The sequence below is a fragment of the Panicum virgatum genome, chromosome 3N, assembly GCF_016808335.1.
Source record: "Panicum virgatum strain AP13 chromosome 3N, P.virgatum_v5, whole genome shotgun sequence".
Lineage (NCBI taxonomy): Eukaryota > Viridiplantae > Streptophyta > Magnoliopsida > Poales > Poaceae > Panicum > Panicum virgatum.
The window spans coordinates 44,383,526-44,405,911 of NC_053147.1; the positions used below are offsets into that span (position 1 = coordinate 44,383,526).

Genomic DNA, 22,386 nt, shown 5'->3' on the forward strand with positions numbered 1-22,386 from the left:
GATGCCCAACATTTTTTCTTTCTTTTCCCCAACCGATAGGCTTGACCATTATTAAGTTAGTGTTTGGACTAAAATTAAAATTTTAAGAAATTTAATTTGTTTTAGTTGAATTCTTAATGGCTGAAGAACAGTAGATATGATGCCTGTATCGTCACTGCAAGAATTATTTCGCAGGACGTTGTTCAGCATTAAGACCATGTTTGGTTCATAGGACTGTTGCATAAGTCTCTGCATTTTAGTCCCTAAAGAACCAAACAGGAGGGACTAATATGAATTTAAAGTGCAAGTTAGGGTTAAAATGTAGAAGACCATTTTGAAAGAGCTTATTAGGACTAAAAGCCTATAGGAGATCAACGTTTCCATCCACTACCTCTGGTCCACCACCCGTAAGCTGCCGCCGGCCGCACCACCCACTGCCCGCTGCACCCGTAGCCGCTACCGCGCAAGTTGCTGCCACCGCCCGCGCTCCACCCACCGCCGCCACCTCGACCCACTGCTGCCACAGCCCACGCAAGCCGCTACTGCCGCCGCCTCGACCCGTTGCTACCTCGACCCACAATCCGTCGCCTCGACCCGCCGCCGCTGCCATGACCCGCAAGAGCGGGGGATGGGAGGCTGAAGCGGGGGAAGGGAGGCCAGGTCTAATCCGGGAGCGTGGGGGAGGAGAGGAAGTGGAGGAACCAGGAGGAGGGCAGCGGCGACGACGGTGTGGATGGGGAGAGCGAGAGGGAGGGAGGGTAACATGATCTTTTATACAGTTTATTTAATAATCTTTAGTCCCTTTTAGTCTCTGGTTCCAAACAGGAAATGGACTAAAGTTTTTAGCTCATGGACTAAAATTAGTCCTAAGACTAAAGAAAGCACGGTCTAAGAATCTCATGTTGCGGTCGTAATTAATGTCTCTTCCTCTATGACCATCTATGTCAATAAGAAGAAAATTTACCCTCACCTTGCACCATGGACATATAATGGTTAATCTCCTAGGTTTTCCCTAGCTAGAGCTATGTAGTTAATTTTGGCTCTAGCTGATCTAATCAGGATCCAACCAAGGTAATATCTCGGTACGTAGCTACCACTACACTATAATGTATTAATATTGGTCGCCCGGTAGATGAGGATGCATGTCCCGTGTTGCATTTTGTTTCGTTTTTGATCGATTTATCCTCAGAAATGCGAAAGACTGCGGCCGTACGTGTCTGTGTCGTCTTTACGATCACCGGCTAACTGCACCACCGCATCCAGCCAATGATCCAAGATAGGTCCCCTCAAATAGGTCGGCGCTCTTTAATTCTACAAGAACGACACGTATGTGTCAGGAACAGTTAGCATTGATACATTGTTGAACACATTCAATGCTCGCGTTTATCCTTCGTGCTTTGCTCAACTACCACCTGCTCCCTTGACGACCCTCTCGTATCCCTATCAGCTGTGCGCAGTGCGCTGGATGTGTACTCGAGAAACTCTATAAATCCGATCCTGGAGAAACTCCAGTGGACATGAGAAGGTATTCAGAAACCGTGAGTTGATCAGAACTTCAGAAGCAATGAGTTACCTGCTCAAGACCAAGAGGGAGAGGGAACCAACCCTGCAGGAACATGCCTCGGAAGAACAAGCAAAGGTAGGACACAAGCTCTGCCGTTTACGCTGCTGTGCAGCATCGTTTTGAAAAGAATATACTAGCTAGCAATGCTCGAAGTTAAATTATACTCTCCTTTGTTGAAGTAACAAGAACATATTTTATGAATTTGTTGCCATGGAAGATCCATTTGATCGTAGCGTGTTTAGAGACAGGAGTTTTATTAAACACATCGATATATATGAACATGCAGATAAATAAGGTACAGGAATTTCTGGGTGAGCTGCCGACAGAGATGCCGGACTTCTTGTCGGACGCCACCATCCGCCGCTTCCTCCATGCAAGAAATTGGAGCGTGGTTCAGGCCACCAAGTCTCTGAAAGAAGCTGTTAAATGGAGGCGTCAGTACAAGCCAGAAAAAATCTGTTGGGTAAGTATCGTAATTGTAACTGCCTTTATGATTAATATTGTAAATTGTCTACTAACATGTACTGTTCTTTGCGTTTTATTTGTTAATTCCAATATTAACAAAGATCTTTCTTTTACTTTCTATATGATAGGAAGACATTGCTGAACGGGAGAATGAGGTGAAGAGGGCGTATATAACTGACTACCTTGACAAAAATGGGCGTACTGTGTTGGTAGCACGGCCGTCAGTAAAGGTCAGTTTTAGTGGATGCAAAGAAGCAACATATTATATATCCAGTTGTCCAAAATATTCTATAAATTTGCACACAAATTTTTCCAGTCAAATGAAAGTGAAGTTATCCTTTCCAATGCAGCTATAATGCTATGGAGTTTCTTATCCTATGGCATTATGGTAGTATATATTTATTGACTTCAAAGTTGTATAATGGTTTGAAGACCGTTTCTAGCCTTTGCACAACTATAACATTATACAACCTATCATAATTGAACATTCATGTCAACATAATCTTGAGTATCTTGCACCACAAAGACACTCCAAATGCAACCCCTCCACAAAGGAAACATGGTACACACGTATGTCGTTGTTGCAACAATTCAAATAGTACGGATTTCACCCTGTAGAGCAAATTCCTCAAAATAATCTGCACAATGTTTTTAACAAGCAAAGCAACAACTACTACATCCCAAGAAACAACCAACCAACAACTAGGGATTTCTCCCCGGATCGGAGTCCAGGAATCGGTACTCAAACAACACCACATTGAAGTCCACTATTGCTGCCTTTCCATACTTTTGAGAGCTAATGCAGCCATACCTCCTAGCCTTATTAGGCCAATCGATCGCAATAGAACATGCACGAACTCCACCACTTTCGTACCTTCTTTAGCCGTACCATCTTGGGAAGATAGTACCGCCAATCGATCGCAATAGAACATGCACGAACTCCACTACTTTCGTACCTTCTTTGGCCGTACCATCTTGGGAAGATAGTACCGCAAACTAGCTAGTAGCACACGTTCGAAATATATAGGGTCCATCTAAAGCGAAGAAGAGTCATTCCTGTAAACGGTTCTATATGTTAATGGATACCAAGATAACTCCAACCTCTGAACTAATGAGGACATTTCTTATTGGATTTTTTTTTGATAATCGATAGAAATTTGGCCTCTATATCCACAAGTGGATATATACACCCAACAAGTTACAGGAGTTCTTCGACCCCCAAACCTCAAAAATGAGAAACAAAGTAGAAACTAAATATAAAAGAAAGAGAGCTAGATAGACTAAGCTCCAAGCTTTTTCTAAATCATTGCTTTGGAATTGCATAAGACTTGTGCAACAACCTCCTTTTGCATCGCTCGTCTACTTAGAATCTTCATGCCAGAAAGTCTTGCCCAAAAACTAACAATGCTGCTTGTGTCCCTCTGTCGTGTAGAAAACCGCACCTAGATGATCTCGAACCCAACCAAAAGCAACCTCTCCGCAAGCCTGCCAACATAATCACCATCTCCCACAACAAAGCCTAGCCAGTCGAGGAAGGTGACTCCAATTCGAAGATGACCTCCTAGACGATACCTCCAAGGAGGAAACGACGACCATGATGCCGCCACCACCCCTCCAGCGAGCCAAAGTTAGGTTTTCACCCAGAAGTCTCGCGATAATAGCAGGGAGCATCGTCGACAACGCCCCAAGAGGGAAACTTACACATCCCACTCTGGAACTGACCCAACTCCATTATGGTGTTGCTGGATCCGGCCATGGATGTGCATAACCCAACCATAGAGCCATATGGGATATGCGGGCAAAAGGGGTCAGGCACCCCCATTAAAAATAAATCCATTAATATGCTACTAAACTGATGGTTAGAAATTCACAAATGTGCATGTTAAGCAACAGATTGGATAAGCCCTGGGTTGGAGAAGATTCGAAGATGAAAGGAGCCCCATGCCACCATCCTCATGGAGTGGTGCTGACTTACAGCAGTCACATTTAGCAGCGGAAAGGCAGACTGGAGGGGGGCTGACATGAGGGACTCCTCCGTCGAGAGAGTGATTAGCTACTAGCTAATTGAATCAAGGACTAAAAAATTACTCTGAAAAAAGATTTGTATAGACAAATAGTTCTATGGTTGATGACATTGTTTTGTTCATTCTCAAACATCTTGGAAATAAGAATTTGATACTAACTTTGCATCGGTGAGGGTCAACCCCCTGCAAAAGGAATCAATAGTTTTTTTTGAAAGCTAAAAGGAATCAATAGTCGCTGCTGTTTTATGTAACTTTTAGTTTTTACTTCTTTGTATATTATATTTACTAATCTTTGCCTGTTTAAACAGAGCATAACTTCAGCGAAGGAACAGATCAAACAACTAGTGTACAACCTGGAAAATTTGACCATGAGCTCAGAGAATAATGCACCAGAAAATGTTGTTTGGGTAATGGACTTCCAAGGATGGACACTATCAAGTACGCCATGGGCAATAGCCCGTCAATCTCTGGACATAATTCAGAACTATTATCCGGGGTTGGTAGCTGTTGCAATTCTTTGCAACCCACCAAAGATATTCGAATCTTTTTGGAAGGTATTAACGAACAAAAACATACATAATATTCTTGTTCATGACATTATCCAACCATTCTTCACTTTGACTTCAAACTGTACTTGAAACTATACATAGCCTGGTCCTATATATCTATACAAACTTTACTAGATCAATTTTTAACTGTATCTCTAATGTATTGTTTTTATTTATTTTTATGGCATAGTACAATGAAATTAATGACAAAGATGCTTGTTGCAGAATGTGTCTTGTCGAAACCTTTGTATACTGTTGCACCCAAACCACAAAGAACAAATTAGTAGTATATATTGTCCTTTTACTGTAGGTTTAGCTGCACCTTGGAAGTGAGCATGAAATTGTACCCTTGAAGCCCTAAATTGTGCTTTCCATGAGCTTTTGCATCCCAGCTCTAAAAATTTCCTCTTTTGTAGATAATGAGTTACTTCATCGAGCCCGAACTGAAAGATAAAGTGAGATTTGTGTACTCTAACAACTCTGAGAGCCTGAGAATAATGACTGACATGTTTGACCCAGACAAGTTAGAGTCTGCATTTGGCGGACGAAATACGTGGGGCATCGACATTGTCGAGTATTCTGAGAGAATGCGAAGAAGAGATCAGGTCAGGGGAGCTTCGACAAATGCAAATGGAAATGCCATTTCTACCTGACCATAGCAGGATTCATCTTGCTAAGTGTATATGAACTCCACTGTAACCAGCAAAGACGACATACGGAGAAGGGATTAGAGCCTTATATTACTTCATAAGCTGAGCACTGAACACAAGTGTTCTCATAAATTAATAAGCTCGATCGCCATAAAAGGATAGGAGGTTAATCATTATGTTATAGATACCAGAATGACTGAGATGTAAAGCAGATTAGATCATGAGGTCCTATAGAATCAGATGCCATGTGGATTCATGAGTCACTGTATTGTAGTAGGTGATATGATGTCGATATAAGGCTAGTACATAAAACTGGAGGTGGAAGAGAGACTAGGTGACATGTATGGAAATGATGGTGAAATGCGGTAACAAATCATGAACAAGGAGGCGAGCTAATATGGATTTAAGTGAGAAATACATGCTTTAAAAAGTGTTCAGGATGGTTCAGGGGAACCAGGATTTGAAAAAGATATGGATCATCTGGAGGTGCAAACGGCATGGTTACGAAATATTTTTCTTCCTATATGGAATCATCATTACATTGTAGATTTGTAAAGATCCCTATAACTTTCATTCTTTTTCATGGACTACAACAAAATAAATTATCTATACAAGCTGGAAACCCACCATCAGATACCTGATAGATTTAGGGACTAGTATCTATGTAGAAGGATTATTAGAACTTGGTTCTCCACATGGCACGGCATGGATAGGAGTGACGAAGCCAGGAATGGCGTTTGGAGGGGCTGGCTTCCTCTTCTTCTTCCTCCAGCCTCTTCTTTCCTTTTTCTTCCTCCTCATGGTGGTAGGGGGGCTTACCCCGGGCTCCATGGAAATCATGGCGGTAGGGGGGCTGGAGCTCGGGTTGCCCCCTGCTGGCTTCGTCCCTGGATAGGTTTAAGAATAGGTAAAATGGGTCAGTTCTTTGCAGGATGCGGTACAGATAAATTCAAAAGCCACTACAGAGTGGGTTATCATATTGTTTTTTAAATCACTATCAATACCAGTTTGTGGCTAAAACCTATACCGTTTGTCCTCAGGCAGGGCAACAAGTTTCCGACATTTCAAACATTGCACAACATAATACTCTCAGACATCCACTTAAGCAATCTCATCCGGAACGAATCCATAACAACTACTTAGTATCAGTACCAGTTCAACCTCCCCCCCACCCTCCCCAACCCCTGGCACACACACACACGTGACATCAACAGTTTGTGAAAAAAACCCTATGCTCACGGTAGACGCAAGTAGCCATATATAGGTGACGGTTATTGCATCGGGTTTATTAAAGACAGCTCCCATTTCCTTGCACGAGAGCTCTTGCTGCCCCCACAAAACGTTCGCGAGCTGCCAGCTGTTCTCAAGCATTGTTGCAAAAACAACCTTCAAATTTTGGAAAATCAACCCCAAACACCAAGGCTAGGAAAATCGACCCTTGTCCTAACCCTACCCACTCCATTCCCTCTTCTCCCATCACTGCAGCCGCCACTCATTTCTCATTCGTGAACTCCAGCTATGTCCAGAATGGGGGAGGAGCCGCTGCCTCCAGATGATGTTGTGCCACAACTGCCTCTCCTCTCGAATGCAGCTCGGCAATAACATTCGGAGCTCGCTTCGTTGCCATGGTGTTCTTCTCCGCTGCATACTTCCTATAGATTGAAAAATAGAGCCATGGCTCTTCTTTTTAGTGGGTGAGGGCCCAGGTGGAGTGCGATCCAGCTCGAAGTTGGTGGGCGGTTTCCTCATGCAGCCCATGTCTTTTCCCATGAGGAAGGGGCTGACGGAGGTCTAGAAACTGAGGTGGAACGCCGCCGAACAATATTTTGGGATTGCAGAAGGCCATCATCGACTAGGGATTGGATTTGTGCTTCAGAGCACTTACTTGTCCTCCATCCCTCGATCGGGGGATCAGGGGCTCGGCTTCCTTCGATTCTTTACCCTTCCTCTTGGAGACCAACTTCTCAGGCGCCATATTGAATGTCGAGCTTCTTCACTCGCATACGCTTGGGGGCTGATGGATGGTGCAACGGAGGTTCGGATTAGCAAGAGAGGAATTCTAGCGATTTTCTCAATGTAAAAGAGGAAGGTAAAGGGCGCAGATCTAGATCTGGTGGCGATGGTGGCTGCGAGGAGAAGAAGGTGAAAAGGCAACAATGGTAAAAGCGAGTGGGTAAAAATCCTAAGTCACTGTGCAGTTAAATAACCAGCGGGATGGCAAACTTGTAATATCTTGGAAGTCCAAGAGTCTCTCAGTGGATAAGATTTATTTTTGAGCGATAATTCAACGATTTTTGAGGATGTTATTTGTCTAACCATTTTTTGAGTAATTACATCTGAAGAAAGAAGTTTTCAAATCTCACAATCAATTTATCCAGATATACCATCAAAATAAATTATTAAAATTATTCTACATTGTATGCCATGATTCTTTGAATCCTTTATTCCAAATCTTGAGATTTGGATTCAAGATTCGAGGCTACGGGACACGTGTCATCGATGACTTATTTTTTAAAAAATTCGAAAGATCAAGATTGAAGACTGATTTGAGCCTCAGTTTGATTCTATAATTCAACTTAAGGCTTGGGGGCTACTCCATATGGAGTGCGAGTTTCATCACACACCATATAAAAAAAAGACTACTTGACTCATGAGCACCTCACAACCATGATGCTGCCAAGAAAGTACTCGAAATACACCTTCAAGACAAAGCCCGGAAGAACTCAAATACGCCTTTAGAAGTACTCGAAGCCTACAATACTCCACTATGAAGAGCTCGTCAGATCTGGGCCCACGGGACTGTGCACACTACATAGATGTTCAAAAATAAGGGATGGGGCATGGCCCCTACCTTACATCCGTTGTAACTACTCTGATAGGAGCAAATTACCTTAGCAATACTCGGGTATGACTTCTAAGCTAGTTTTCAGCTACGATTTCCATGTAGCTCTGTCCTCCAGGACTACAAGGGTGGGTAGGGACCCCTTCAACAATAATCATCTAAGGCAATACAAACCATCACACATAACGTAGGGTATTGCACACACTACGGCCCGAACTTGTCTAAAGTTTCGTATTCCTTGCATGTTCGAGTTCTTGATCTTGGAGACACCCTACCTACAAACCTACCACCTTGGGGGTATCCCTCGGTAGGCTCGGCGGCTAAACACCAACAATGGTTTCCTTAGTATCTTAATAGTATCCCATACCATGTTGTGTGCTTTCTTAAGTTATGCAATTCAATATTTAGACTAGGAATCCCATGCCAAAGCAATGTTTGGTGTGCCCTTTGGGCTTGCTGTAGTTCATTACTTGCCCATCCGCAGAGTATAGTAGACCCTAGAGCATATTTCCTATATACATGAGCATGGTGTTCGGGTATCACGGGGTCCATCAAATACGGCCATAGCCCACAGTATTAAATTCTGTTAAAATTGACTACACCGTATTTATTTCTCAGCATGGGTCTCTTCAGCAGCGAATAAGAATACGTATGTTACATGTGTAGTCATGCTTATTAATCTCTTTTGATGACCATCCCTTTCAATTAGAATAGAACAATCTTAGGGTCTTTAGATCTAATGCTAAAGTTCAAAAGCGTTAAACTTTAGCACTACCTCATCCAAACAGTAGTGGTAATAGGGTGAGCTAAACTTTAGGCAAGACTCAGCAAGCGTATAAATGCTAATAGATGTTAAAGTTTAGTATTCAACTTTAGACCATCCAAACAAATGCTTAGCCTAACACTATTAAGGCATTTTTTTTTCTGTAATCTACTACTCACATAGACCATGATTGGTGACTTCTCCCTGAAATTCCTCGCTACAAATGACCTATCCGAGCAAAGCTAGCCGAAATTTTTTTGCCATCTCCCTCTCTTCTTAACGTTCATCAGCCAACTGCATTCCACACTCTACATGAACAGTCCAATGCCACCAAAGGGTTGGTTGATGGAGAGGACGTCCACGATAATTCGAAAATGGGCGTGTCGGCGAGACTGCATTTAATGCTTACGTCGTGTTGCTTTTATCCATTATTTTTGACCGGACTATTGCAACAACCAGCAACCCCATTGTTGTTTCAATCGTCTTTGTGTCCTCCTATCGGCGCCGGAATGTGGAAATGTAACACTTGTGTACGAACTCTATAAATCCAGAAGGTTGAGACATCTTTTTTAGTGGATGATTGCATTCCAGCCAGCCAGGAACCCATCCCTCATAATTTGGATGCCATGAGTTATCTCTTCAAGAGTAGGAGTGAAACGCCGCTGACACCAGCATCTTCGCAAGAACAACTGGCGAAGGTAAGGCAAGAGCTTTGCCATTTACCAACTGCACATCAATATGGCCAACAATTTTTAGAAATTTCTAGAACTGGATTTCGAACGTAAAAATCGATCGATTAGTTATAAGCCTGCAAACGTAAGGAAAGAACTTTGCCATTTAGCAACGTGTATTTTAATGTGCTCAAAATTTTTTAGAAAATTCTAGCACCAGATTTCTAATGTAAAAATCGATTCACTGTCATGTTTATTGGTTCTGTTTTATAAGCTTGTCTTGTGTAGCCATGGCACAGAAAACAATCAAATTATATTTCAAAAATGTCATGATAAAATTAGTGGTATTACTACCATTTATTTATAAAAAACCAGCACATAATAAAGTTTCATACAGACTTTACGCGCTTATGTTCGTATACCCACTCTATGCCATTAAATAAAAATAAATATTAAAATTAACAAAAATTGTTCATGAATTTTTTAGGGCTCACAAATTATCCCTGAAATATGACTATCTGTTCAAATTCAATAAGATGACCATGCAAATGATCATATGTTCTCATCAATGTTTATTAGGAACTAAAAAAACTTCGTAAGGTCTTGTGTACTGATTTCCTTTTACATACATACATGTTCAGCTGATAGGAGTTCTGCAGCTATATTGACTACTGATTATAGTATTTCTTAATATTGTAAATAAGTTTCTTAAGCCAGCACATATGTGACGGACTCGAATGTCATTTATAAATTAAAAGGACATAAGGTTTCTCGTGATGTGGTTCAACGTATAAGCTGTATGTCAACATTCTTATGAGCACGCAGATAAATGAGGTCCGGGGGCTCCTTGGCAACCTGCCGATGGAGATGCCGAAATTCCTGTCAGACGCCACTATCCGTCGGTCCCTCCGAGCAAGAAACTGGAGCACAGTTCAAGCTGCCAAGAGTCTGAAGGAAGCTGCCAGTTGGAGACGTCAGTACAAGCCAGAGAAAATTTGTTGGGTGAATAACTTTTCTCAACTCATATGTATAATAATTTACTTTGTTACTGCAAAGAAAACACGTATTAAACATTTTATCTTATACTGAATGACCGAAGCTTCTGTTTTGAACCAATTTATTACTATAGGAAAACATCGCGGATAGTGAGAATGGGGCTAGGAGAGCTTACATACCAGACTACCTTGACAAGAACGGAAGAATGGTCTTCATAACACTGCCAACAATAAAGGTCTTCGTAACACCGCCAAAAATTAAATATAAGGAAATTTGAGATGCATGCATGTTTCCTGCTGTAGTAATAATTTGAAAGCATGACGGGAATATATTCTCTGAGAAATAGCTGACCTGGACATGGTTGTTTTCAACCTCTTTTTTAATTGTATTATAGCATCGTATTTACTAATCCTCACTTGAAAAGGATCATATAAAATACCTAGTGTACAACCTGGAAAACTTGATGCTGAATTCAGAAGATGCACAAGAAGAGAGTATTGTTTGGATGAGTGACTTCCGGGGTTGGGCAGTATCAAATACGCCATTTTCATTGACTCGAGAATCATTGCATATAATACAAAAATATTATCCAGGACTGATAGCAGTTGCTATTCTAACAAACCCGCCAAGGATTTTTGAATCTTTTTGGAAGGTATTTGCGGACACTAATTATACCATCTGTGTCCAAAATTATAGGATATACTTTAACGAATTAGTGTATACAAATTATTGAATTAGGTTTGTACATATTTCTATATTGGTTTTGTAGCTCTAAATGACATACTTTATTACAAAACAACGCCTCAACTAATTCTATGCACCAACACAAAATAGATTTAGAGTTTTGTTGTACTTATCCAAGTATACTTTTTCTAACATGTAGAATAAATCTATTTAGCTTGGTTGTATTAAGATAGCTCCAAGAGATTCATTACTTGAGTTATATAGTAGTATACAGAATAGGACATGATCTAGTGAACTTGCTACTTAGTGCACAATCTTTTACAAAGATTCTTATTTCTGATATGATTTTCTTCCATGGAAAAGTATTTATAAATTTAATAGAAAGAGTATTTATTCAATATCCTACATTTTAGGTTACACATTGTCCTGGTGGATCGCACACAAATAGAAATGTGTTGCTAATCAGTTGTTAGCTTAATTTTCAGAATGTTACAGAACACATATGCATTTATGCATTCTATCTACTAAAACAACAAACTAGAGAAGTTTTCTCTATGCTGTTATAGATGCCTTTTTGTGAATGTGGTATTCCTATCCAATGAAAAATTTGAATAGCCTTTATCTGGGTTGACTTTGCAGATAATAAAGCACTTCCTCGAACAAAAAATGAACGAGAAAGTGAAATTCGTGTACAACAACAATTCAGAGAGCCAGAGGATAATGGGTGATATGTTTGACCTGGGCAAGCTGGAGTCTACCTTTGGAGGAAGAAACACAGCGGGCCTGGACATCAACAAGTATGCCGAGAAAATGAGAAGACAAGATCAGATAAGGGGAGCTTGGACACAAGCCAATGGCAACACCTGTTCACCCTGATTTTGAATAAGTTCCTGTTCCGTGCTAAGAGCACAATAACACCACTGTCAGCAGTTAGTTAAACTGGACGAAGATTGAACTCTATCTAGCTTACATGCACATGCTCCGAGCCTCCTATGCATGCCAGCTTATTAGTGATCCGATAATAAATAGGTTCATGTTGATAGTTAAGAACATAGGGAACATTAACTTTAAAGTTCTGAATGATATTATTGGGGAAGTCGGGGTTATGTTAAAGATATATATGCCAACAAAATATTATGCATGAAGCTCCTTGGTTAAGTAAACCAACCGCAATGTGTCATGTTGGATTTAGATTTGAGTTGTCACTGTATTTGTCCTTATTACCAACAGGGTCGTAATTTTTTGTCAGCAGAGAAGTCTCTTCTTCAGCGATGAATTTGTCCCATATACTACGATAATTAAATAATCTCATGAGCAGCCCTGTCAACGACAACAACATATTAGTGTAGCCTTACTAGCTAAATGGCTGCATCTCGCATCTTGTGTCATAGGTTGAGAGTATACACAGTCAATGACTTTTCTGTACTGTAGCAACATGCTGTACATCAACACCAGGAGACTGCGTGTGCTAGCGCTCACCATCTCATGGAGAGCCCGCCTCTTACCATCTCATGGAGAGCTACACATGGATGCAATCAGTGACACTAGTTGGTAGGCCCCATTGCTGCGGCCAAGCTCCAATGAAACTATATATATATGTTGGTCCAAACTGTTGTGAAACAACAGGATTAGGAATAATCCACAAGGAAAGGAGGGTAGAAGTTCTTAATCGTACTTCGATTGGCGACGGGCTCTTACCGGAACTGTAGTTTAGTTCGGAGTATATATTCGAGGAAAAATTTCATTGTAAATCATCAATATTCAGATAACAAATAACAGTTTCTCATACTTGTGTCTTGTATTTTGTTCTTCTGATTATTGAGAGATTATTGGGAGAGGCGTGCATGAGAGGGAGAGTATACAACCGCTGACGACCTGTTTTCCAACCGAAACATGCCACGCGCACCACGCGCAGATTATTTTGTTCTTCTGATTATTGTGAGATTATTTTTTTTATCAAGACATACCTGTATTGATGTTAAGGATACAAAGTCCATACAAATACAGATACATCTGGAAAGGATACGTAAAGCAGAATTTTTGCAGACAGGCCCCTAACAAACAACAGAAAAACAACTAAGTCCCAAGGATCGTCTACACCTCCAGTCCTCCAGCTGAATCCTCCTGCCGCCGCTGGAAGCCGCCACTGAACCCCATCGCCGGAGCTCCGTCTTGCTCGGATCGTGAGGAACCCTAACGCCGCAAGGCTTCGAGAATAGTCGCAGTAAACATTCATCCACATGGATGAGATGAAGGCGTCGCCGAAAGCCCAACAACCGGGGACGCGCCCCGAGCTCCTCCGCTCCTGGACCACAGCTTGCCGTCGACGAACGCCACCGCCAAAGGAAGCTCGATCTTGGTCCACCCGCCGAACCTCCACGAGACCCACATCCTGCTCTGCGCCCTTGAAGCAAAAGGCCGAAACTCCCGCCGCCTGGAGAAGACGCCGGAGATCCGGACACGGACTCCTGTACAAGGGGTTCAGCAAGGAAGCCCCACCTCCACCGGCTCGCCGTCGGCGTCGGAGCAGGCCACCAACGGGACGAGGAAGAGCCAGAGAGTACCTTATTCCAAGATGGCGCCGCCGCCGCCGTCGTCTCGACCGCGCTGCCGGGACACTAACCCTAGATCTACTAGTACCACCTCCGACCGGCGAGTGACCCGCGGTCTCCACCGCCTCGCGAAGCCCAGAGGGCCATCGGAGGCGAGGAAGACCGCAGTCCCCGCCGGCGGAGACCAAGCACACTTTTCTGCCGCTCTCAACTGTTGGGGGAAGAGTCGAGAGAGGGAGACAAAGAAAACTGCTATTGTGAGATTATTGGGAGAGGCGTACGTGAGAGGGAGAGGCCAATTACGAACTGCCCAATCTCGAAACGTGCCACGCGCACCACGCGCAGCTGAACATGTGCGCAGCGCTGAACCATTTACTGCCCACGTCCGTCTTCATCTACCCATTATGGCGGCAGCAACTGCTAACTGCCCGAGTTGCGTATTCGATCAATTATTGTGGCGTGTACGAGTGGTCTCCTTCGTGTACCGATGCTTTCCGGCCACGGCCTCCAAGTTCCACTGGATGGCAGAACGCGCGCTATAAATCCAGGGGCAAGGTGTATCCAAGTTTCTCGCTTCACATCCGCGTCTTGCACTCTGCAGCAACAGTCGCAACGCCATGAGCTATCTATTCCGGACCAGGAGTGAAAAAGCGACGCAACAAAAGCCAGAGTCTTCAGAAGAACAGCAGCGAAAGGTACCAGGCGGAACCTGAAGTTGTCCTTCGCTTAATTTCCTAATAGCTCCCACTGTTGATGACGGAGAGTGAACTGTGTCCATCTACTCTGAACGCGCAGATAGAAGATGTTCGGGAGCTGCTGGGCGACCTGGCGACGGAGACGCCGAGCTTCTTGTCGGACGGCACCATCCGTCGGTTCCTCCGGGCAAGGAACTGGAGCACAGAGAAAGCGGCCAAGTCTCTGAAAGAAGCTATCAAGTGGAGGCGTCAATTCAAACCAGAAACAATTTGTTGGGTAAGAATCTATCGTCACCATATATGGGGGGTGGTTATTTAGAAATGAATAAGATAGATATATTTGTTGGGAAACTTTTAAGTTAACATGCACTTGATCTAGTCTTGATTAGTCCTTGCACTTTATGTAAAACTTATGTTGAGCATGGTTCTGCATGATTGGGATCAATGTTTAGGACGACCTTGCTGGCATCGAGAACGAGGTTCGACGAGCGTATATACCGGACTATCTCGACAAGAATGGCCGAACTGTGTTCGTGATTGTGACGTCCATAAAGGTCAGTTTGAGTTTGGACGCAGCATATTTCCTTAATCTAATACGTAGTTAACTCTGTTTCTTGTACTTTGTTGTAGCCTTGGTTTTGTTCATCTTGTTTATTACTTAATTTGACATGTTCAACAGAGCTTAACTTCAACAAAGGAACATATACAACAGCTAGTGTATAACTTGGAAAATATGGCTATGAACTCAGAAGACGCACAAGAGAATGTTGTTTGGATGTGTAATTTCAGTGGTTGGACACTATCTTCTACGCCACTATGGGAGGTCCGTGAATCGCTGCACATAATTCAGAATTATTATCCAGGGTTGATTGGAGCCGCGATTCTCAGCAACCCTCCCAAGATATTTGAATCATTCTTTAAGGTACTTGTGAACTATTTATCAATGTCGTATCTGGATAAAACTAAGTAAAAATCAATTCCTATTTGAACCTTGAGGTTTTAGTAGGAACATAGGTGGTCAACCTTGTTTAACTTTTGTCCAGAAGTTTGAAACTGTCACAGTTTATCACAATACTCTCGTTGCGACAAGTATACCATTATTGTCTTGTTCAAATCATCATATGATAGGAGAATTTTTTTAGTAGAATTGAACATGATGTATAAAGTATACTTTCTAAAACGACCTTATACATTACTACATTAAATCAACACAATTATTTTTTTTTCTAATTGATTGACGACTTGTTATGTGAAAATGTTAGTGCAATTTGACACACTTCCTTTTGCAGATTGTAAAGCAGTTCCTCGAACCAACATTGCAAGACAAGATAAAATTTGTTTACAACAACAATGCAGAGAGCCAGAGGATAATGGCCGATATGTTTGATATGGATAAGCTGGAGTCGGCATTTGGGGGAAGAAACACAGCTATCCTTGATATTACCAAGTATGCTGAGAGAATGAGAAGGAGAGATCAGATAAGGATAACTTGCAAGAACACAAATAGAAACACCTGATTTTCCTGATCAGGAACGTAACAAGATCGTTTCCCTTGTGAACATTAAAGAGTACTTGGAACTACACTGTCAACAGCTAATGTATACGAAGAACTCTGAAACCTTATATTTTCAAGGATGTGAACTGAGCTAAGGACGGTAGATTTCATTACATAGCTTAAGCTTGATAATTATGAGCGCCTAAGAGGTTAAACGTTGAATATCTTCTTTACATGATTCAAGATTTGTTTTTATCAGCTCGGAGAAAATTTAATAGAATGTGAAGTTATGTAACACTGGAGTACAAGAAATTAATGATAATAATAAGAGCTCTTTTACAATGGTTGGTGATGCCTCCCCTAAATAAATAATTAATTTAATTAATTTGAGGTGTGGAAGGGTACTGTGGTACTTCCTCCTCAAACCCCACGCCCACGCCCCCAACCCCACGCCCATAGCCTATCCGACCTCGCAACCGCCCAACCTCACCCCCGCCGGATCGCCGCGAGGCCGCCCCCGCCCTGCTCCGCCGCTGCCACCTCCGCCGCCGCCACCACCCTGCACTCGGCCCCGCCCTCGCTCTTTGTGTCGACCGCCCTGCCCTTGCCTCCGCCACCAAAGGTCGTCGCCCTACTCCATGCAGGTAGGGTCTGAATGCCGCCGGTTGTGTTCCCTGCGCCCCTCGAATATTTCCCCTGCGACCACATCGCGACGTTGCCGCCTGCGCCTTCTTCCTCAACCGCCAGCTGCCCTGTGTATGATCATCTTGCCAATGGTACTTGGACGCCGCCTCCTCTTGTTGTATGCCTTGTTTCATGATTAGAAGATATCTTGATCAAGATAGTATTTGATGATTGGAGCGAAATATTTGTTTGTAGTCTGCATTCTCAAGTGGCAGAATTGGTGTGAATTTGCCATATGGATATTTAATTTGTTCAATGTTGTTGATGGATGCATGAGGAAATCGCAAATCTTGAGTCTTTGCTGGAGTACAATGAAATTGTTAGGAAGATATTCGTTAATGAAGATGAAGGATTTCAGTTTTGTAACACAGACACGTTCGATATAGGATTTAGTGTGAGGAAAAGCTATGTCGAGTGGAACAGTGAGCGCAATGAGCTGACTGCTGACGCTCATTATCGATAAACTCTGAGCATCAATAATGTTCAAATAAATGGATGATCTTGCATTTCTTACACTCATGTTGCTAATAAATCACCAAATTCCACATGTCCTTGTAGCATTCCATGAATGCAGGTTTTTGGCTAAAAATATAGGGCAATCACACCCTTTGATCCAAGGATCAAACATGCCACCGAATCAAGCGTCTACACGCAGGCATCACATGGATTGGAGGGCTCGCCAGAGCATCAAACCGACATAACAACAGAGTGGCACATGGCAATACTATAGGAAGCTTTGTGGGAAACTACAGCACAAATATGGTGACCAAGGGCGGCCCTGGTCGGCCGGCTAGTGGGTGCCTCCACCGACTTTCCCCCTATTGGAGAAGCTTCCTAGTGACTTCCTTAAGTCGGTTCAAAGTGCCACATGTCAAGATTTCACCGTAGATGCACTGGTGAAAGCGTCTAGGCCTCTATTTCAGGTTTTGGTCATTACTGACAACGGTTATGGACTAACAATTGCATTTGATATGATATGCATAGGATAGTCCATGGATGAATGAGGTTTAGAGAATGATCATGGAATGCTTGGAGTTGATATGCAAAGCTCGGGCTCAAGGCAAAGGTATTACATAGGACTTTCGCATTTTACCGGTCATAAGGCATTTAGCGGATGAAAAATGACCAGATTTATAGGATAGATAGCTGTGCTATCAAGAGGGGTCTTTGCACTCCTGCTTGACGGGTCTCTGGTGCCATTTTGCTCAAAATGTCTAGACGCATGCATGAGGGCTAACATCGGTAAAGTTATTGAAATAAAAAAGCTGAAAAAACTTGTGCTGATTGCTAGGCGCGGATAGTCTGGCCCAGATGGGTGGACGGTCTTCCATACACTTGTGAAAAACATCCAGAGACATGGCTGTCTCTGGTGGAAAAAGAAATGAAGGGCGGACGGTCTAGCCCTGTTGGGCGGACGGTCCGCCCCTATAGAACAAATTTGTCCAGAGACGCTGTTTGGCTCTATTAGGTGACTTCTGCCAAGGGCGGACTGTCCGGCCTCTGTTGGCGGACGGTCCGCCTCACTAACAGAAAATGTCCAGAGACATTTTATGTATCTGGTGGACTTTAAAGTTGAACAGCGGACGGTCCGCCCCTAGGGCGCGGCGGTCCGCCGATCAGTTGAGAAAAACATCTAGAGACGTTTTCGTCTCTGGAGGGTTGGAACTCTTAACCGCGGACGGTCCACCCCTAGGGCGTGGACGGTCCGCCAGGGCTGTAACGGTTAGTTCTGACACACAATCATTGCACTCTGACTCACTATTTTATAACGGCGGATGGTCCAGTTTTTGAATCGTGGACGGTCCGCATGTATGCATAAAAGAGTGTAACGACTAGTTTTTGAGGGGAACTCTATATATACCCATTGGCCGGCCATGTGAGCTCTCTCTTGGCCATTTGGACAGCATACTTGACAAATTAGAGCTGGTCTTCTCCTCTCTCACACATACTTTCCTTAGAGATTACATTCTTGATTGTGTGAGAGCTTCCTAGTGCATTGCATCAAGAGTTTGAGCTTTGTGGCATTATGGAAATTTCAAGCAAGCGTCATCGACTTGTTACTCTTAGGAGTTGCTGCTTGCTAGACGGCTTGGAGGAGTGGATTTCGTGGAGCACCTCCAAGAAGATTGTTGAGGAGCCCCAAAATTGATTGTGAGAGGTTTTGTGCTCACCTCACCAGAGTGGTGAAGAGCAACTCTAGTGGAATCGAGATTTGGAGCGGTTCTTTGATTCAAGCCGGCTCAAGATCAAGAGGTTTCTTGATAGAAGAGTGGTTGATTCTTGGAATCCACCTCAACATGGATTAGGGGTGACCGGCAAGTCATCGACACCACGGGAAAAATTTCTTGTGTCAAGCTCGGTTATCTCTCTTGCTCTTTTTGATTATTGCATTTACTTTGAGGAATTTACTTTACTAGAGCTTGAATTCAATCTTGTCATCCTAGGTTGCAAACTCAAACTAGAGATAGTTGTAGCATGACATAGGATTCTCTTATGTTACTAATTAAATTTCTCTAGTGTTTGTGATTTTAGTTTTACACCGCCTATTCACCCCCCCCCTCTAGTCGGTGTTCTTGATCCTACAACTGGTTTTGCCCCTCTATAAATATGAGAGGGGGGACTCCTAAATGGACAGAGAGAAGTAATGTAGCCATCCTCACTTGTAAAGCTTTAGGGGTAGAATTCAGGTGCTGAGTTGTAATTCAAGAAGTTAGAGTCTTCATGGAGAGTTGCTATGTCTTATATCTTCTCCTTATGTAATGTCTTGACTTTGTTGTAGTTGTTTATTTCATTCAACTTGGTATCTTTGGTTCATATGCTTGGTTATGTGTGTGATCCTTTCATGATAATATGTTGAGTAATTCATCTTGCATGTCAACTTGTGTTAGTTAGATAACAACACAGTTTGGTCTCATCTCCCTTAATTGGGTGCTTTAGAACTAAGGCTTCTGATACAGACGGATGTCCTTGCGCAAGGCTAGAGTAGTAATAGTTAATGCAGACGTGGTGTATGGGTTAAAATTTATGTTTGAATGTCGCCCTTTCCAATGGTTTGTAGGGGTAGCCTGCGGGTGGCGACAGCCCTGTTAGTGCCATCATAATCCTCCCCGTTAGGTTAGGAGGGTAGGAGGTGAATAAATGACCTCGAACGTCCGAACGTCCGAGGTTAGGAGGGTAGGAGGTGCCATCGCAATCCCAAGGAGCAGTTTCCGCCTTTCTTATGGGCCGCTTTTTTCGGACGTCCGAACGTCCGATCTTACATGCTGACGGTTTAGATGTCCGAACATTTTGTCCTGCGGACGGTCCTCCAGGGTGGCGAACAGTCCGCCACCTAATCAAACCGATCAGTTTTAGATGTTCAAACATTTTGCACTGCGGATGGTCCGCTGAGGCTGTGCGGACAGTCTGTTAGCTAACCAAAACCGATCAGTTTTGGATGCCCAAACGTCTCTATCTGGTGGTCTAAATGGTCTCACCGATGCATGCTATCATTATTTTCTAGCATGGCACTGTGAATGCGACAACAAGCACAACAACCGATGCAAAGTAAAAGAAGCATTAGAATCTTTTACAGTATCACTAGATATTAAAGTACTTGCATACTATGGCTATAGTGAGTTTTGGTGATCAGATCGTGTCCCAAACATTATAAGCCAGATAGCCACCGAAGCACTTTGCTTATTATTATATACTAAGAGCAACTCCAATCGTTTGGCAAATCTCACTTGGCAAAAGTTGAGATTTGCCAACTCTCCAATAATTTTGCCAAGTACAATTAAAACCCATCTCCAATCGTTTGGCAAATCTCACTTGCCAAAACCCAAGGAAGTGGGCCCAACTTAACAAACCTGATTTTTTCCCCTCTCATCCGCAGGTGCCCAGCGCGGGTCCCTTCTCGCGCGCTGTGCCCAGGAGCGATCTCCCTTCTACCGCCGAGGCATCCTTCTCCCATGACCGCCCGGCCGTGTCCTTTCTGCCTCCGTTCTTCGCTGCCGTCGTTGCGTGACCTCGTGCCGCCGTACTTCGCCGCCGGGTATCAAGGTGTGTATCAAATTCTAGAAGATCAGTCTCTCGTCCCTTGTAGCCCTAGTTCGTATTCTCATCCAACCCTATCCTTGATCAATTCAAGAAATGTCATGCCGTTGAAGAGATCCCATTCACAGAGACAGTTTGAAGAAGATTCATCATCTGATGATGATGACTACTTTATATTAGGAGCTGCTCAAATTGTCCATAGTTTTTCCAATGTCAGAAGAGGTCATGGTGGCTCTATCCCTGGGCGTATGAAGATTTATCGTGATAGGCAAGGAGGCCACGACAGGATGTTTCGAGATTATTTGGCGGTTAATCCAACGTTCGGACCAGCAATTTTCCGTCGCAGGTTTGATATTGTTTCTCTTCGGATTTATTTGAATTTTATGAGTAATTGTTATTAGATTATTTTAATTTACGTTAACTCGTTTCAGGTTCAGGATGTCTAGGGAGCTTTTCCTAAGAATAATGAATGCTATCGAAGCGCACGATGACTACTTTGTGCAAAAACGGGATTGTTGCAATGAACTGGGATTGAGTTGCTTCCAAAAAGTCACTGCCGCTTTTCGGATGCTTACTTATGGGGTACCAGCTGATGCTACAGATGAATATGTTCGCATTGGCGAAAGCACAGTGCTAGAGAGCCTATGTCGGTTTGTGGGTGCAGTTGTCGAGATTTTTGAAGATGAGTACCTGAGATATCCCAATGAGGCAGATACAAAACGCTTACTGGCACTCGATGAGAATAAAGGGTTTCCAGGAATGTTAGGGTCCATCGATTGTATGCACTGGGCATGGAAGAACTGTCCGTATGAAAAACAAGGTCAATATAAAGGGCATGTGGACAAGCCCACTATCATTTTGGAGGCAGTTGCTTCACATGACCTTCGGATATGGCATGCCTTCTTCGGAATGCCAGGTTCACATAATGATATCAATGTTCTTCACCGGTCTCCTTTGTTTGCAATCTTGGCAGAAGGTACAGCTCCACAGGTTAATTATACTGTTAATGGGCATGAGTACACTATGGGTTACTATCTAGCTGATGGTATATACCCCTCATGGGCTACTATAGTCAAGTCCATCACTCTTCCTATGGGGAACAAGAGACAGTACTTTGCCAAGGCGCAAGAAGCAGCAAGGAAGGATGTAGAGCGGGCTTTCAGAGTTCTGCAGGCTAGGTTCCCCATTGTTCGAGGACCAGCTCGCTTTTGGGACACACAGACATTGGCATTGATCATGAGGGCTTGTGTGATCATGCACAACATGATCGTTGGGGATGAAGGATCGGTCGACCCTGACGAGCGTTTCGATGGCGGTGGTCAAAATGTGCAACCCGGTCGTGGGCAGGCTACTCGTACTCTTGATGAATTTATTGAAGCGCACAGAAAGATCAGAGACGACGAAACACATTTTCAGTTGAAGGAAGACCTCATCGAGCACCTGTGGAGTCATTATTCGGGTTTATATTAGTTGCATAATTTTTTTCAAGAGTGTAATAAATTTGTTTCAAGTACTTTGTAGGAGTCATTGTCCGGTTGAACTCAATCATTTGCCGTACTATTTCCAACTCGATTTAATTGGATCAGACAGAATAATAGAATAACAGAGGTCATCATGCCGGTCCATGCAGGAATCATTCACTGACACAATCTGCAGCAAAGCATGTATTCGATGTGACCACGTTAACATGAGGTCCAGTGCTTCATGCACACCAGTACGGTAGATTATTCACCCAAACA

General features: G+C 43.2%; 4 protein-coding genes across 6 annotated transcripts; all 4 read left to right on the top strand.

Annotated features, from left to right (window-relative positions):
* The first annotated feature begins 1,437 nt into the window (after nt 1–1,437).
* On the top strand, nt 1,438–5,803 carry LOC120665978 (phosphatidylinositol transfer protein 3-like). Its single transcript, XM_039945740.1, has 5 exons — nt 1,438–1,618; nt 1,830–2,006; nt 2,137–2,238; nt 4,341–4,586; nt 4,997–5,803. The coding sequence occupies exons 1-5, from the start codon at nt 1,544–1,546 to the stop codon at nt 5,231–5,233; spliced, it is 837 nt and encodes a 278-aa protein (XP_039801674.1). The 5' UTR covers nt 1,438–1,543; the 3' UTR covers nt 5,234–5,803.
* A 3,512-nt stretch (nt 5,804–9,315) lies between these two features.
* On the top strand, nt 9,316–12,437 carry LOC120665980. 2 transcript variants are annotated; one of them, XM_039945743.1, is made up of 4 exons: nt 9,325–9,533; nt 10,332–10,508; nt 10,636–10,737; nt 11,826–12,437. In XM_039945743.1, exons 1-4 carry the CDS (start codon nt 9,462–9,464, stop codon nt 12,060–12,062), a joined length of 588 nt encoding a protein of 195 aa, XP_039801677.1. In that variant the 5' UTR covers nt 9,325–9,461; the 3' UTR covers nt 12,063–12,437. The 2 variants fall into 2 exon arrangements, with proteins under 2 accessions (XP_039801678.1, XP_039801677.1); XM_039945744.1 differs by lacking the exon at nt 10,636–10,737 and having other exon boundaries at nt 9,316–9,533.
* Nucleotides 12,438–14,273: 1,836 nt separating this feature from the next.
* Nucleotides 14,274–16,272, top strand: LOC120665979 (phosphatidylinositol transfer protein 3-like). 2 transcript variants are annotated; one of them, XM_039945741.1, is made up of 5 exons: nt 14,274–14,433; nt 14,534–14,710; nt 14,886–14,987; nt 15,113–15,355; nt 15,723–16,272. In XM_039945741.1, exons 1-5 carry the CDS (start codon nt 14,356–14,358, stop codon nt 15,948–15,950), a joined length of 828 nt encoding a protein of 275 aa, XP_039801675.1. In that variant the 5' UTR covers nt 14,274–14,355; the 3' UTR covers nt 15,951–16,272. The 2 variants fall into 2 exon arrangements, with proteins under 2 accessions (XP_039801675.1, XP_039801676.1); XM_039945742.1 differs by having other exon boundaries at nt 15,113–15,256.
* Nucleotides 16,273–20,748: 4,476 nt separating this feature from the next.
* Nucleotides 20,749–22,117, top strand: LOC120667818 (putative nuclease HARBI1). Its single transcript, XM_039947813.1, has 2 exons — nt 20,749–20,993; nt 21,079–22,117. The coding sequence occupies exons 1-2, from the start codon at nt 20,749–20,751 to the stop codon at nt 22,115–22,117; spliced, it is 1,284 nt and encodes a 427-aa protein (XP_039803747.1).
* The last annotated feature ends 269 nt before the right edge of the window (nt 22,118–22,386 follow it).